Raw genomic sequence first — 16,285 nt, 5'->3', positions numbered from 1 at the left:
TCTCCTGCTCCTCCTCTCTCCCTCCAGACTCTGGTCTAAAGGGACTGGAACGTTCTATTAACTCTTCTGAAATTTTGTGAAAACACTGTGTTTCAGCTGGGGCAGAAGCAGTGGATTGTGGGTAGAGTGAGGGAGATATGAAGTTGGTAGTGTTCTTACCCTCACAGTCAGCTGTGTCTGCAGAGTACTTGAAGCCAGCGGCACACAGGCAGAGGTAGGAGCCATCTATGTTGAGACACTGGCCATGGGAGCACACGCCATCCTTACTGCACTCATTAACATCTGGAGGGAGAGAGGAGGAGCAGGAGAGGGGGGAGAGAAAGACAAAGTCAGAGAGAGACAGACACAGAAAGACAGACACAGACACAGAGAGAAACAGACACAGAGAGAAAGACACAGAGAGAGCGAGAGAGACAGAGAGAGACACAGAGAGAGAGAAATGGAGATAAGAAGAGAGGAAAGTGTGAAAGAAAGTGTTCTTTGTTTATGAAAGTCATGGCGTATTTTGGTGTACTTCTTTGGTGTACTATGAATCAGTCAGCCACCGAGAATCTCATTCTCTCTTAACATGAAGAAAATAATACATGTCTGCAATCAAGGGCTTGTCAGAGCGTAAGATACATTGTCCATTAGGAACACTTTATGGTACTGGCAAACAGAAAATATGAAAACAGTATGTACCCTGGCTATTGGTCTAGGAACATTCCCTCCGACGAGTAAAAAGCATAAAATGATGGCTATATGCTTGATTAAATGTAGATTGGTGTAATTGCCACATTACAACACAACTTACAAGGTATTTGGACTGAATAGCCTAATAAGTGGGGTCAAGGCAGAAAAGCAAGGGCTGATGAGACACATTTTTCAATGTAGACAGTAAACACATGTAGAGGTAAAGGGAACAAAACAGTCTGAAAACAGCATGGGACAGCACCCCAATTTATGTTCCGGTTTAATAGCCATGTGATTCGATAAAACATTTACAGCAATGATTTATCTAAAACAGAGCTGTACGGCAGGTTATACTAGATTGACTAGTGATTAGTAGTTCATCTTTATGATTTACTGAGGTTAGTCCACTGTCCATGGTTATGTTCCAGACAGTACCAGCGCCCATAGCCCTGTAAGCAGCAAGCCATCCAGCCAGTCCACCTGTGATCCAACCAGAAGGCCAACCACTCGGGCTCACCTGACCCCCCCTCCTTCCCATGCGCCCCCCTCTCCTCTCCCTGCAGGGCCCATGGCAGAGAGGCCTGGCTTTCATTGTGTCAGCACTGCACACACAATGGCAGACGACATTGAAAATATACCCAGCCTAGGATAATATTTGCTGTGGCAGAGGGGCAGGGGAGTGCAGGTTGGACCTGCCTTGCTCACTATTGTGGATGATGTCTGGTACTACAGTACATGGCCACAGCCCAGCGGACTGAAGGGAAAGCCCAGCCATCATCACAGGACACTGGGGAGGGGCTGGCTAGCCTGCCGGGTACGTATGGCCTGGAAGAGGTCCAGTCCCCTCGCACCATGGGCCCCTCACCCACTATAGCCCCCTCCAGGATCTTCCACCCCCAGAGAGTGGCCCTGCTCCATGCTTGCCTGCTTCACAGCGATAACATGCTCAGTGTACTGCCCAATGATTTGTCATTCAGGTTACGCTAATGTTAGATACCTCTCAGCAGTAAAACAGGCCAGAATCAATAATATGCAGCTCAGACATTTAGCCGGAGTTACATTCCTTTCATATTGATTCTTCCAGTGCTCCATTCCTCTGTATTTTGACAGCTAATGCTCCAGAAAGTTCCAGTGAAAGTCTAGCTAGCGCTCTGGCCAACAATCAGGAGCAGCATTTCTCTCTCTGGTGTGACCAGGGCAATGGGTGCGGCTGGAATGACATCAAACCTGGTCAATTGGAGGTGAAAGAGGAGGAGCAGTCAGACTGTTGATGTCTGGCAATAGCCTATTAGAAAAAATGGCTGGGTTTGATCCCTGCTGCCTAACTGGCCTGGGGAACCAGTGGACACCTAGGCACCCCAGAGCTGGAGCTGTGGGGAGAGCAAGGGGGAAAGGGGTCAGCCCAGAGAGACAGGGTCAGGGAGGACAAGCTGCCCTCTGCATGCACTGTCTGTCCTTACCCAGACAGGAGGAACTTGTGGCTTGTGCTAATTGTGGTAATGCATTCAAACCAGTTGGTAGTTAGTTATAATCCTAGCATTATAGCTTGTTCTCGCTCACCTTGGCAGCCGTTTCCCTCTGTGGTGCATCCATAGGGACAGATGCAGAGGTAGGAACCATCTGTGTTCAGACAGTCCCCTTCTCCACTGATCACCCTAGACCGACACTCCTCCACAGCTGAACAGGAGATTGAACTGTCCCATTTCCTCCAAATCCAAATGACTGATACACACTAAGGACATCCCCAGAGAAAGGGTGGGTGTGTCACAAATGACACTGACTCTTGCTGAATATTAACGCCACATGTAAAGTGTTGGTCGCATGTTTCATGAGCTGAAATAAAAGATCCCCTACATTTACCATACGCACAACAAGCTTATTTATCTCAAATTTTGTGCACAAATGTGTTTACATCCCTGTTAGTGAGCATTTCTCCTTTGCCAAGATAATCCATCTACCTGACAAGTGTGGCATATCAAGAAGCTGATTAAACAGCATGATCATGACACAGGTGCAGTTTTATCACCAAACACAATGCAACAGATGCCTCAAGTTTTGAAGGAGCGTACAATTGGCATGCTGACTGCAGGAATGTTCACTAGAGATGTTGCCAGAGAATTTTATGTTCATTTCTCTACCATAAGCTGCCACCAACGTCATCTTAGAGAATTTGGCAGTACGTCCAACAGGACTCACAACCGCAGACCACATGTATGGTGTCATGTGGGCGAGTGGTTTACTGATGCCAACGTTGTAAATAGAGTGCCCCATGGTGGAGGTGGGCTTATGGTATGGGCAGAACACAATTTCATTTTATCAATGGAAATGACGAGATCCTGAGGCCCATTGTAGTCCCATTCATCCGCTGCTATCACCTCATGTTTCAGCATGATAATACACGGCCCCATGTAGCAAGGATCTGTACACAATTCCTTGAAACTGAAAATGTCCCAGATCTTTCATGGCCTACATACACACTAGACATTCACCCATTGAGCATGTTTGGGATGCTTTGGATCGACGAGTACGACAGCATGTTCCAGTTCCCGCCAACATCCAGCAACTTCACACAGCCAATGAAGAGGAGGGGGGCAACGTTCCACAGGCCACAATCAACAGCCTGATCAACTCTATGTGAAGGAGATGTGTCTGTCATGTTGCATGAGGCAAATGGTGGTCACACCAGATACTAACTGGTTTTCAGATTCACGCCCCTACCTTTTTTTAAGGTATCTGACCAGCAGAAGCATATCTGTATTCCCAGTCATGTGAAATCCATAGATTAGGGCCTAATACATTTCAAATGACTGATTTCCTTCTATGAACTGTAACTCAGTAAAATCTTTGAAATTGTTGCATTTATATTTTTGTTCAGTAATACTTTATATTATCAGCATGTCCTTCCCTGTGGCTCAGTTGGTAGAGCATGGTGTTTGCAATGCCAGCATGGTGTGTGCAACGCCAGGGTTATGGGTTCGATTCCCACGGGGGGCCAGTACAAAAAACAAAAAATGTATGCACTCACTACTGTAAGTCGCTCTGGATAAGAGCGTCTGCTAAATGACTAAAATGTATTGTTTATTATATTACTTATCAGCATGTCATATTTTGCTAGCATCCCCTATTTTATGAGTCCCTTTCACTCATGTGTGATGTGTTATTTACGATTGCCATTCTCACGTGTGAAATTGAATTGCACGAACTGTTTACTTGCTTCCCAGGTTGTGCTGTGATTCTACAGATTGGCATGGACTATATTGACCATGAGACAGCTGTTGTCAATCCCTATCACGTCCTCCCTCCCCGAACTAATTGCTAAACACGCCCCAGAACTAGAGGCAAAAGTAAATGGACGCTTACCTTCAACGCGCCATTCGACTTGGAACCTCTCCACTTTGACTTCTCGCTGCACCTCGACCGCTGTCTCTCTCCTCTGATCGCCTGTGCGAAAAAGACTACATTACAACGCTACTAAAGTAAAGGGCTTTCGCCTAGTGTGTGTGATTCCAAGCTGTAGGTCAGTACATGCTCTAATTGTATGTTACAGACATGGGGGGACACGCCTGGCGCAGCAGGGAGAGCCTGCCATCCAGCTTTCAACTACAGAGAGTGGACTTGTACAACGCTCACAATAGCACCATCTAAAGGAAAGTGTTTATTCCAGAGTATGTGAGTGCAGTTCTACATTGATCAGCAGAGCCACTCTGTGTACGTATGTTCCCCACCGTAGTTGTTGGGGAACATAGTTTCAACGCCGATGCCACATCCCGCAACGAAGCCACGTACGGTGGGCAACCCTGCGTGGGTAGAGCTGAACGAACGTAAACCAATGCCCTGTGTGAGTGAAGTAACTCGGCAGCTGTTAGATTTTCCCTTGGGCTCAATGTCAAATTCAGGCTATACCGCAGTCCTAAGTCCTAGCCTACTTAAATGTTTAACCGGGTGCTTAGTTTTAAACAAAACCAATCAACTAATGCTATTTAAGATCAGCAATAAAGAGCCTTTTCATTGTACTTACAGTGCCTTCAGAAAGTATTCATACCCCCTGGCTTATTCCACATTTTGTTGTTACAGCCTGAATTCAAAATGGTTACATCTCATCCGTCTACACACAATACCCCATTATGACAGTGAGAACATGTTTAGACATTTTTGCAAATGTATTAAATGAAATATAGAAATGTCATATTTACATAAGTATTCATACATCGGAGTCAATACTTTGTAGAAGCACCTTTGGGGGTGATTACAGCTTTGAGTCGTCTTGGGTATGTCTATCAGCGTTGCACTTCTGGATTTGGGGATTTTACTCCCATTCTTCCTTGCAGAGTTTCTCAAGTTCTGTTAAGTTAGATGGGGAGCGGCGGTGAAGAGCAATCTTCAAGTCTTTCCACCAATTTTCAAAACGGATTCAAGTCTGGGCTTTGGTTGGGCCACTCAAGGACTTTCACATTCTTGTTCTGAAGCCATTCCAGCGTTGCTTTGGTTGTATGCTTTGGTTCATTGTCCTGTTGGAACATAAATCTTCACCCCAGTCTAAGGTCGTTTGCACTCTGAAGCAGGTTCTCATCAAGGATTTGTCTGTATTTGGCTCCATTCATTGTTCCCTCTATCCTTACCAGTCTCCCAGTCCCTGATGCTGTCTGGCCACTCTCATAAAGCCCTGATTGGTAAAGTGCTGTAGAGACTTGTCCTTCTGGCAGGTTCTCCCATCTCATGGAACTCTGTAGTTCTGTCAGAGTGGTCATTGGGTTCTTGGTCACCTCCCTGACCAGGGTCCTTCTTGTCCAGTTGTTCAGTTTGGACGGCCAGCTCTAGGCAGTCTTGGTAGTTCCATATTTATTTAATTTGCCAATGATGGAGACCACGGTGCGCTTGGAAACTTTAAACACTTTAGAAATTGTTGTATACCCTTACCCAGATATATGCCTCATCACAATTCTACCTCGGAGATCTACGGACAGTTCCTTGGAGTTCATGGTATAGTTTCTGCTCTGACATGCACTGTCGACTGTGGGACCTTATAGACAGGTATGTTTCTTTCTAAATAATGTCCAAACAATTTAATTGGCCACCGGTGGACTCCAATCAAGTTGTAGTGAAATTCCAAGGATGATCAAAGGAAATTGGATGCACCTGAGCTTAATTTGGAGTGTCATAACAAAGGGGTGTGAATACTTATGTAAATAAGATTTCTGTACTTCATTATCAATAAATTTGCCAACATTTCTAAAAACATGTTTTCACTTTGTCATTATGGGGTATTGTGTGCAGATGGGTGAAAAAAATGTATGCAATCCATTGTGAATTCAGGCTGTAACACAAAAAAATGGAATAAGTCAAGGGGCATGAATACTTTCTGAAGGCACTGTACCTGTCCCTGTGGTTGTGTTGGCCGTGGCATCCTAGAATGTGTTCGTGTGTGTACCTCTGCAGGACGTCCCATCCACCAGCTCCAGACCCGGGGGACAGGAGCAGCTGTAGGAGCCGGGGCTGTTGGTGCACTGTCCTCCCAGACACAAACTACTGTCCTCACACTCATTGATGTCTGCCGGGGAGGGGACACGGAGGGGAAACACACATACCATACAGTCTAATGTAGCGTGACACATTCACACCACAGATGGCAGATCATTGGCTATTAATCCAAGTGGGTTCTCAGTTTATCCTCCAAATAATGCGGCCAAACTTTCGAGGAAAGTGTCACAACCTCCCACAAGAATATACATCATTTTCAGAATAGACTTCAGGGAGTTATGACGACTGCCAGTGCTGGTCTACCATGCAGAGCTGTGACTGACTGGAAATAAGTCATCAGCATAAGAGGAGGACTTCCAGCAAGAGTGAAGCATCATTAGAGTTTAGTCCCTAGTAAAAAATGTGTACCTTCACAGGAGAGCTTATTGGGCGCCAGCGTGTAGCCAAGGTCACAGGTCATACAGGAGTAAGAGCCCTCTGTGTTGTTGCAAACGCCCATGGGACAGACCCCTGTGGACAGGCACTCGTTTATGTCTGAAGGAGAGAGAGAGAGAGAGAGAGAGCATCATAACATGAGTGAGGTCAGATCTAGCCCATCAGTTCTAGGAGACAGCCTCTCAGAGTCTCTGGTCTGATAACATGGCTAATGGCTGAATGCAAGGAGACAGCCTCTCAGAGTCTCTGGCCTGATAACATGACTAATGGCTGAATGCAAGGAGACAGCCTCTCAGAGTCTCTGGCCTGATAACATGACTAATGGCTGAATGCAAGGAGACAGCCTCTCAGAGTCTCTGGCCTGATAACATGACTAATGGCTGAATGCAAGGAGATAACCTCTCAGAGTCTTTGGTCTGATAACATGACTAATGGCTGAATGCAAGGAGACAGCCTCTCAGAGTCTCTGGCCTGATAACATGACTAATGGCTGAATGCAAGGAGACAGCCTCTCAGAGTCTCTGGCCTGATAACATGGCTAATGGCTGAATGCAAGGAGACAGCCTCTCAGAGTCTCTGGCCTGATAACATAACTAATGGCTGAATGCAAGGAGACAGCCTCTCAGAGTCTCTGGCCTGATAACATGACTAATGGCTGAATGCAAGGAGACAGCCTCTCAGAGTCTCTGGCCTGATAACATGACTAATGGCTGAATGCAAGGAGACAGCCTCTCAGAGTCTCTGGCCTGATAACATGACTAATGGCTGAATGCAAGGAGACAGCCTCTCAGAGTCTCTGGCCTGATAACATGATGAATGGCTGAATGCAAGGAGACAGCCTCTCAGAGTCTCTGGCCTGATAACATGACTAATGGCTGAATGCAAGGAGACAGCCTCTCAGAGTCTCTGGCCTGATAACATGACTAATGGCTGAATGCAAGGAGACAGCCTCTCAGAGTCTCTGGCCTGATAACATGACTAATGGCTGAATGCAAGGAGACAACCTCTCAGAGTCTCTGGCCTGATAACATGACTAATGGCTGAATGCAAGGAGACAGCCTTTCAGAGTCTCTGGCCTGATAACATGACTAATGGCTGAATGCAAGGAGACAGCCTCTCAGAGTCTCTGGCCTGATAACATGACTAATGGCTGAATGCAAGGAGACAGCCTCTCAGAGTCTCTGGCCTGATAACATGGCTAATGGCTGAATGCAAGGAGACAGCCTCTCAGAGTCTCTGGCCTGATAACATGACTAATGGCTGAATGCAAGGAGACAGCCTCTCAGAGTCTCTGGCCTGATAACATGACTAATGGCTGAATGCAAGGAGACAGCCTCTCAGAGTCTCTGGCCTGATAACATGGCTAATGGCTGAATGCAAGGAGACAGCCTCTCAGAGTCTCTGGCCTGATAACATGACTAATGGCTGAATGCAAGGAGACAGCCTCTCAGAGTCTCTGGCCTGATAACATGACTAATGGCTGAATGCAAGGAGACAGCCTCTCAGAGTCTCTGGCCTGATAACATGGCTAATGGCTGAATGCAAGGAGTCAGTCTGCACATACAGTAAGCAAAGCCTCCTTTATTAGCTTGCACTGACAGTGCTTTATTAAAAAGGGTGGAGAGATAGGCTAAGTATGCAGGACAGGCATCAATTCCAAAACAGCAAGCTATTAAAGGTGGGGTATAATTACTGTATCAACAAACACTCCCTGGCTCTCTGTTATGTGATCATTGGAAATTCCTTGCTCTGGTACAGATTATATTTAATATTGGGAAAATAGTGCAGGCCATTGTTAATAAGTGATTGAAATGGCTCCGTTTGCCTGTGGGTCAAAAGAGGAGATCCACAGTGTGTGCTGACTACATACGAGCAGAGCAGTGGACGGTTTAATTTCATATTAGACCGTTAATCTTTTCCTGGCACGGAGACATCCATTAAAATCCAATCAAAATCTGACTTGAACTTGTTTTCAGGATTTTCCCAGAGCAAAACATTTCAAAAAGGAGATCTTCTTCCTAGTCTCGATCCACCCTTCCATTAAATAACATTGAATAATATCGAACTGGATCTGTAGTTTTCCTCTTGGGGAGAAGAAGGGGAGGGTGAGTGTTTCCCAGAGGTTAGTTAGGCAGTCTTACCCATGCAGTGGGAGCGGTCCTCAGACAGGGTAAAGCCAGTCCCACAGCTCCTGCAGGAGAAGGATCCGGGACTGTTCCTACACAGCTGGCCTGGGCACACGTTGGCCACCAAGCACTCATCCACATCTAAACAACAGGACAGAGAGACAGAGAGAAGCCCAGTTAACTACATCCCTGAGCTGTAGCAGAGGACAGCATGCCTGGTGGAAAACATGACAGTGTGCCGCATGTAATCATTTTGATCAGTTTATAAATGATATGGCATAAAGTTCCACTGTCAACACATCTATCTTTCCAGCTGATCTATCAGTGGGACAGGCTGACTTCACTGTGTTTTATTTTAGGCCTATGGGTCATTCTTTTGAATACATGGTGCCAGAGGGAGAGGGATCCAAGACCCAGTTATGATGTGATGTCTGGGAGGAGTATTTTGGGATCTTTAGCTCAGGAGAGGAGCTTTGTCCAAGTCGTCACACCTGATGCCATTTACAGACAACCTGAGCCTGCTGTTAACACAAGCAATGTGTGAGAGAGAGGCCTGGCAGGACTCACACAGGGCCCAGTGGGTCGTAACCTGGCACACTCTCTCACATCTGACACACGCAGGGCCGAGGGCAGAACCTAACATGCTTACACTGCATACTGTAACACACCTTCACACTCCAGCCCATCCTCAGTCACTATGTAGCCTGGCCTGCAGATGGTGCAGATGAAAGAACCCTCTGTGTTGGTGCATGTTCCCTTGGGGCACGTAGTGGGCAGCGCACACTCATCAATATCTGTTCCAATCAGTAACAAACAAACTCAGACTGGTCAGTAACGTACAACTCCTTCGGGACAGACCATTAGATGTGGTTTCAGGGAGGATGGACTAACCTTCACAGAGCTCTCCATCTAGGGAGACGCTGTAGCCTGAGGGACAGGTGATGCAGGAGAAGGAGCCCTCAGAGTTCAGACAGATCCCGTTAGCACACACAGACCCAGACTGGCACTCATCAATATCTGGAGGAGACACGCAGACCAGCACAGACAAGATTTACTATTGATACAGTTGATACACGCAAAGGGCAAGTCTTAGAAGGCGTGGGTGAATGTGCCAGTTGGGGAAGGCTTTGACTGGACTCACCGTTACACCTCTGCCTGTCCTGGGAAACCCTGTATCCGTCCTTACAGCTGGTGCAGGTGAAGGAGCCCTCTGTGTTGGCACATACCCCTCCTAGACACATGTCTGCTTGGGAGCACTCATCCACATCTGGAACAAAGACACGGATTACCATGAAGAATGTTCAGTAGGTTGCTACACACTGTCTGACATGGTAGTTATACCATTGACTGAAACACTAAAGGCTGTACAGGTTACATACAGTACCTTCACATCTATGTCCATCCGCTGATCGCTGGAATCCAGGGCTGCAGTTCTTGCATGAGTAGGAACCTTCGGTGTTAGTGCAAATTCCCCCGGGGCACACATTAGGAGTAGCACACTCATCGACATCTAATAAAACAATAATGAGGCATTAAAAAAGCCACAGAGAGCTCAGGGCTCAAAGAGAACAGTGTTATACCGTGAAGAGTCATATTCCACACATCTAATCCTTTACAGACCTTCACAGGCCCTGCTGTCAGGAGTGGTTTGGTAACCAGGGTTACAGCTGCACCTGTGAGAGCCATCCAGATTGACACACCTGCCATGGAGGCAGGCTCCAGGGAGCAGACACTCATCCACATCTGGAGAAATGGCAGTATGGAGGAGGACCTCGTTAAAACACCACTGCTCCTCACTGTTAACAACATTTATTGAAAGCCCCTGGACCTCAAAGGCTTCTTCAGGAGCACTATTGCCCCTTCAGAGAACTGTTACTTGAAGACCAAACCTGGAAAATGTATGATGTGTGACTGTTTTCACAAACAAGTACCTTGACAACTGTTGTTGTCCAAAGAGGCCTGGTATCCTTGGTAACAGTTACAGCTGTAAGAGCCCTCGGAGTTGACACATCTACCATGGAAGCACACCGATTGGTCCAAACACTCGTTTACGTCTGAGGGCGAGACAGGTCACTAACATTAAGGTCACCATGACAGGTATCAAAAACAATACATTGTTACCTGTTAACGTGAACGATTGTCATTATCTATTGCCCTGCCTTAATCTTTTCCACTTCATGCTCTAAGTCAATACACAGGATAATGGCAGAAACACTTTATTTTTGTTGAAATAATCATGCAAAAACATTGTTTTAAAGTAGACTCCGAAAGGCGTAAAACAAAAACTGTATTTCATGGATCTAAGCATGTGCCAGACAGCTCTATCTCGTGTGTGGATCGAGCATGGAGATGTGTGTGTGTGAGTGGGCAGAGTTGAACTCTCTCCACACAGCTGTGCAGGCAGCTTTAATGTGAGGTGAATGAGACAGTAGAAACAGACGGCTACAGCGCTGAAAACATCCAGTGGAACACAGGCAGGGCTTTGTGTGTGCCTTGCCTCGCCTGCGGGGGCTCTAGCCAGACGTCTGTCAGTAGGGCCCAAAACTTTGTTTCTGCAATCTCCTGGCATCTCTCAGTCCTCTACGATAAGCCTGACATGGGACTGGAGCTGTTCTCTCTATCGCACAACCAATTAGGCTTATCCATGACGCAGCCAATTGGATTCCAACTACTGTCCTACGCTCTTAGAAAAAAGGATTCCATAAGGGTTCTTTGGTTCTGTCCCCATAAGAGTACCATATTTGGTTCCAGGTTCAACTTTTTGGGTTCCATGTAGAACTCTCTGTGGAAAGGGTTCTACATACAACTCAAAAGGGTTCTACCTGGCACCAAAAAGGGTTCTCCTATGGGGACAGCCGAAGAACCCTTTTAGGTTTTCTAAGAGTGTAAAGAGTGTACAGGCAACTGACTAAGGCAGATGCTGGAAACAAACATGGGGAACACACTTGCTGCTTGCATACATGGTCCCTGGTTTAGTTGAGTTCCTTCATCATGTGGATATTAGCCTGTTCCTGGTCCTGTTAGTGGGGGTTTATTTAACTCCTGTGTTCCACCTCATTTCCAGAGGAAGTGCCTCTCAGCAGCTAGTCATACTCCACATCATAACATAGAACGCTATGAGAGGATTGATTGTATGTGTTTAAAGACCTCTTAGCAGACAACAGTGGAGCTAATGTAGTACTTTCTTTGAAGGGAAAGTAATCAGATTGAAGTAATCAAAGAACCCATGAGGTAAGCTCCAGCCTTGTTTAGTCATAGGAATCATTGGGGAGACATTTTAGAAATGTCAAAAACTGCCTGAACATTACGTTCACCTTTCACATGTGAGTTTCAGACTGGAAGCAGTGGTGGGAACAGTACTCCATTTTCATACTTGATTAAAAGATACCTTAATAGAAAATGACTCAAGTAAAAGTGAAAGTCACCCAGTTAAATCCTACTTGAGTAAAAGTCTAAAAGTATTTGGTTTTAAATATACTTAAGTATCAAAAGTATATGTAGTTGCTAAAATATACTTAAGTATCAAAAGTAAAAGTACAAATAATTGAAAATTCCTTATATTAAGCAAACCAGATAGCACAATTTTAGTAAGGTAAAGTACAGATACCCCAAAAAACTACTTAAGTAGTACTTTAAAGTATTTTTACTGAAGTACTTAACACCACTGACTGGGAGAACTTTAATTTGACAAATGAATCACCTCATAAGCTCAAATATTCAACCCTTTTCTGGATGAGTGGGGGTGGTAGTGGCGAGAGGGAGAAGATGACGCAATACCAGCCAGGAGTGCCTCTTATGTAACATGAGCACCTCAAGGTTAGGGGGGTTGCTACGCTGTGTTGTTGGCTCCTTCAGCATGCTACAGACCTTGTATAGTGTGTCATGGACTGTGTATTGGAGCTGTATAAACCCTCATAGAGGTTTTATAGTGTAACAGAGGCAGGGCTATAAGTGACTAACCACAGCCCTGTTTGTCTGACAGGGCATTTTAACAGTGGGGTAATATTGACCCCTCCATATATCTCAGTCCTCACTCCAGTCCTGCACCCGTATTAAAGTCCTAGCCCTGCTGGACTCCACTGCAGCGGCCAGAGCCATTCAAAAAATAATAGGCTGTTTGTTTAAGGCTGTGGCCAAGGGAAAATATTTTGACTCTCCCAAAATGAAATATTATAAACAATCTTTTACAGCAGCAGATGATATGAAAAGATCAGCAATAACAAGGCAATGTGTTTAAACAATATGGGTCTGGCCCCGGGGGCTAGGGATAGGTGGGGAGAGCAGGAGGGGCAGATATTACACAAATAATGGAGCCACTGGAAGGGAAAGAGTGAGAGAGTGGAGGACCTAGCCTAGGAGTCACTAACTCACTGCCATCACTCCAGCCCCACCAGGCCTCTACTGCTACTCTGCACTGTGGCTGGGGTGATGTGGTAGTCCCCTGGAAATACAACATCCAATATTAAGCCCTTTAAAAAGAGGATTACAGCATGAAATACGTTTTCTAGAATCATCAGTGACTCCAGCCTTTCGAGCTAAGACACAAGTGAAAAATCTAATTCAGCCGTGTCTACTTTCAAAGGATAAAGCTAAGAACATGAACAACTTCATAGTTAAGAACACTATAACAATATGGAAGAAAATAAAACGTATTCTACAAGAACCAATATCACTCCCTAAAAACACAACCTTATGGAACAATCCTTCGATACCTTTTCAGAATTTACCAATAAATTGGTCCACATGGAAAACCAAAGGCATAGAAACCATAAATGACTTGGTAACAGAAAATACATGCATTTCCATGGCAGAATTAAAAATACATTTTGGACTGACCAATGTAGATAGTTTTAAATACATGCAACTTAAACGTTGCATATCACTTTTGGACATCAGAGCAACCTTGAGGGAATGTTATTTGAGTCAGAAAAGGATATTCATATGATAGGTAACCTTGCAGAGAGCATATCCAACTGTCAATCTCTTAGAAAAAAATATCAACTATTGGAACCAAGACTTAAAAAGAACTGATGTTGGCACAAGATGGCAGGAAAGTTGGAGCATAACTAATGAAATTACAGTTCATTTATGCTTAATCCAGTATAAACTAATGTACAGAATTTTTTATACAAGAGACAAAATTCACAAATTCTACAGGCAGAGTCATGTCTCAGGTGTAAAACTAATAATGACTCAATAATCCATGCTTTCTTGGAATGCTATAAAGTCTTGGAAGTTGTGGGCAGAGCTAGAAAGTTGGCTGTCAGAAGTACTGTATTACAACGTAAACTTACTTTGAATCCATCTGTCTGCATATTTCAAGACATGGCATATGGGGGTGTAGTGAGACCCAATGGGCTGGACGATTTTCTTCCTATCAGTCATCTTGAAAAAACACATACTAAAATCTTGGAAGTCAATCAATCCGCCATCATTGACACAATGATGAAAAATGAATGAAAAATCAAATTATTTATTATTGTAATTTTGAAATAGCATGAGCGACCGAGAAAAATCGAACTGGACAATTTAAGGCCAAGTCGCAAACAATAATGGGGGATGGGGGAGTGAGCATGCAGGTCTGGGCAGATAAGATGTAGTCATTGTTTGTGTGTGTCTGTAAGTTGTTATATGTATAAGTTTGTATTTGAAGTGAAAAGAAGAAACAATTAAAACATGAGAGAGTAGAGGACCTAGTCTAGGAGTCACTCACTGAAGCCCTGAGATCATTTTTATACAATCCTCAATGACTCCAGACTTTTGAGCTAAAATACTAGTGAAAAATCTAATTCAGCCATGTCCAATTTGATGGCAAACTGTAGAGTATCAGGCCTGTCAACATGTCCTTAAGACCATTCACTGTTGCACTGATGACGTCTCATTGGTCATTGCTGGTGTTACCAACACCAAGCTTTGCTCACGTAAAGTGTGCCAGGCAGGCTGGGGGAATATTATCCAATCATAAAGAAGTTTAAGAGGGAAACCCAGGTCATTTCCAGGCGTGGCCTTTGGAAGCCACTCTTACCCAGACATCTCCCTCTGGCAGCCCTGAACCCGGGGCCACAAGCCTGGCACTGGAAGGAGCCTGGGGCGTTGACACACCTTCCACTGGGGCATGAGCGGGGGTCCCGGCACTCATCCACATCTGGCCAGGGAACAGGGGAGGGAGAGGGGAGGTGAGGAAAGACCATTAAAACAAGCCTTAGATTAGCTGGATCCAGTCTGCATTTACACACACAGACCAATACTCATGCCCACAGCCTCCCTCTGGTACAACCTCCAATTTAAAGTCTCTACATTGTTTTTCCCCTGGCTCAGAACTAAGGAAAATACAACAATGGCTGTTCTGTGGCTGGATTGGATATGAACCCAGGGCAGTCAATAAACACCGCTGGCCAAGCTGCAGTGTGAAGTTTAGTTCAGAGTGTTAAGGCTATCTGTCTCTGTGCTGGACTCACCTTCACACTGTCCCCTCCAGGACTTGGCGTAGCCACTCTTGCATTCACAGGTGTAAGATCCTTCTGTGTTGACACAGTCCCCATCCTGGCACTTGTTGGCCATGTCACACTCATTTATATCTGCACAAAATGACCCGAACAAGTCAGAGTAACAAAGAAGACTTGTTCTACGAATCTGGCTCATTAGAGGAACATTGCTTGTCTGAATTTGTCCTTGCCAGTTCTATTCAGGTATGAGAGCAGGAAAACTACAGCTAAAACTACAGCACCCAGCATGCTTTGCCTACTCCTCTTACCATGGCAGAACTTCCTGTTCTGGGTGATGACCTGGCTGTAGCCGCTGTAGCAGTGGCAAGTGTAGGAGCCAAAGGTGTTCACACAACGGCCCTTCCCTCCACAAGGGTCTTCCTCACACTCATTCACATCTGGAGAGAAAGAATGAGAGAGAGAGAGAGAGAGAGAGAGAGAGAGAGAATGAGAGAATGAGAGAGAGAGAGAGAGAGAGAGAGAGAGAATGAGAGAGAGAGAGAGAGAGAGAGAGAGAGAGAGAGAGAATGAGAGAGAGAGAGAGAGAGAGAGAGAGAGAGAGAGAGAGAATGAGAGAATGAGAGAGAGAGAGAGAGAGAGAGAGAGAGAATGAGAGAGAGAGAGAGAGAGAGAGAGAGAGAGAGAGAGAATGAGAGAGAGAGAGAGAGAGCGAGAGAGAGAATGAGAGAGAGAGAGAATGAGAGAGAGAGAGAGAGAGAGAGAGAATGAGAGAAAGAGAGAGAGAGAGAAAGAAAGTGGGGGGGGGGGCAGAGTGTTCCATTTCAGTTCCATTTCACCACTGAAGACCTTGCACTTCCCAACCCTACACTCTGGAGCCCCTCCACAGTGCAGTGGAGTGCAGGCATTCCTCAGTGATGGCCCAGAGCAGGGCTTGGACGGCGACTGCAGAGTGAGGTAACGGATTAAAGCTCTGTGGCAGCTCTCTGGATCACTCCGACCGTGTTGTCAGGCATCGCATAACGGGTCAACATAAACACAGGGATTGCTTTCACTTGGCTCTTGATTTCTCAAGGCCTCTGTGCTTGTATAGTATGTGGTGTGAACAGCGAAGCTCGTGTTGAGACAATG

The 16,285-nt window shown here is 45.5% G+C and overlaps 1 protein-coding gene across 2 annotated transcripts in view; it reads right to left on the bottom strand.

Annotated features, from left to right (window-relative positions):
- The window catches only part of LOC115172628 (latent-transforming growth factor beta-binding protein 2), a 157,015-nt gene that overhangs the window by 17,762 nt on the left and 122,968 nt on the right, over positions 1–16,285 (bottom strand). For both annotated transcript variants that reach the window (XM_029730257.1, XM_029730258.1), the window contains exons 17-30: positions 15,466–15,594; positions 15,170–15,289; positions 14,737–14,856; positions 10,643–10,765; positions 10,332–10,454; positions 10,096–10,221; positions 9,853–9,978; positions 9,603–9,728; positions 9,380–9,505; positions 8,727–8,852; positions 6,559–6,684; positions 6,101–6,220; positions 4,033–4,113; positions 160–282 (exon numbers count right to left, since the gene is read on the bottom strand). In XM_029730257.1, the coding sequence (XP_029586117.1) occupies positions 160–282; positions 4,033–4,113; positions 6,101–6,220; positions 6,559–6,684; positions 8,727–8,852; positions 9,380–9,505; positions 9,603–9,728; positions 9,853–9,978; positions 10,096–10,221; positions 10,332–10,454; positions 10,643–10,765; positions 14,737–14,856; positions 15,170–15,289; positions 15,466–15,594 (1,695 nt within the window). The remainder of the gene's footprint in view (positions 1–159; positions 283–4,032; positions 4,114–6,100; positions 6,221–6,558; positions 6,685–8,726; positions 8,853–9,379; positions 9,506–9,602; positions 9,729–9,852; positions 9,979–10,095; positions 10,222–10,331; positions 10,455–10,642; positions 10,766–14,736; positions 14,857–15,169; positions 15,290–15,465; positions 15,595–16,285) is intronic.

This window comes from Salmo trutta, chromosome 33 (genome assembly GCF_901001165.1).
Source record: "Salmo trutta chromosome 33, fSalTru1.1, whole genome shotgun sequence".
NCBI classification, from domain to species: domain Eukaryota; kingdom Metazoa; phylum Chordata; class Actinopteri; order Salmoniformes; family Salmonidae; genus Salmo; species Salmo trutta.
Note: the sequence above shows the minus strand (reverse complement) of the source record. Positions and strands in the feature narration are given on the sequence as shown.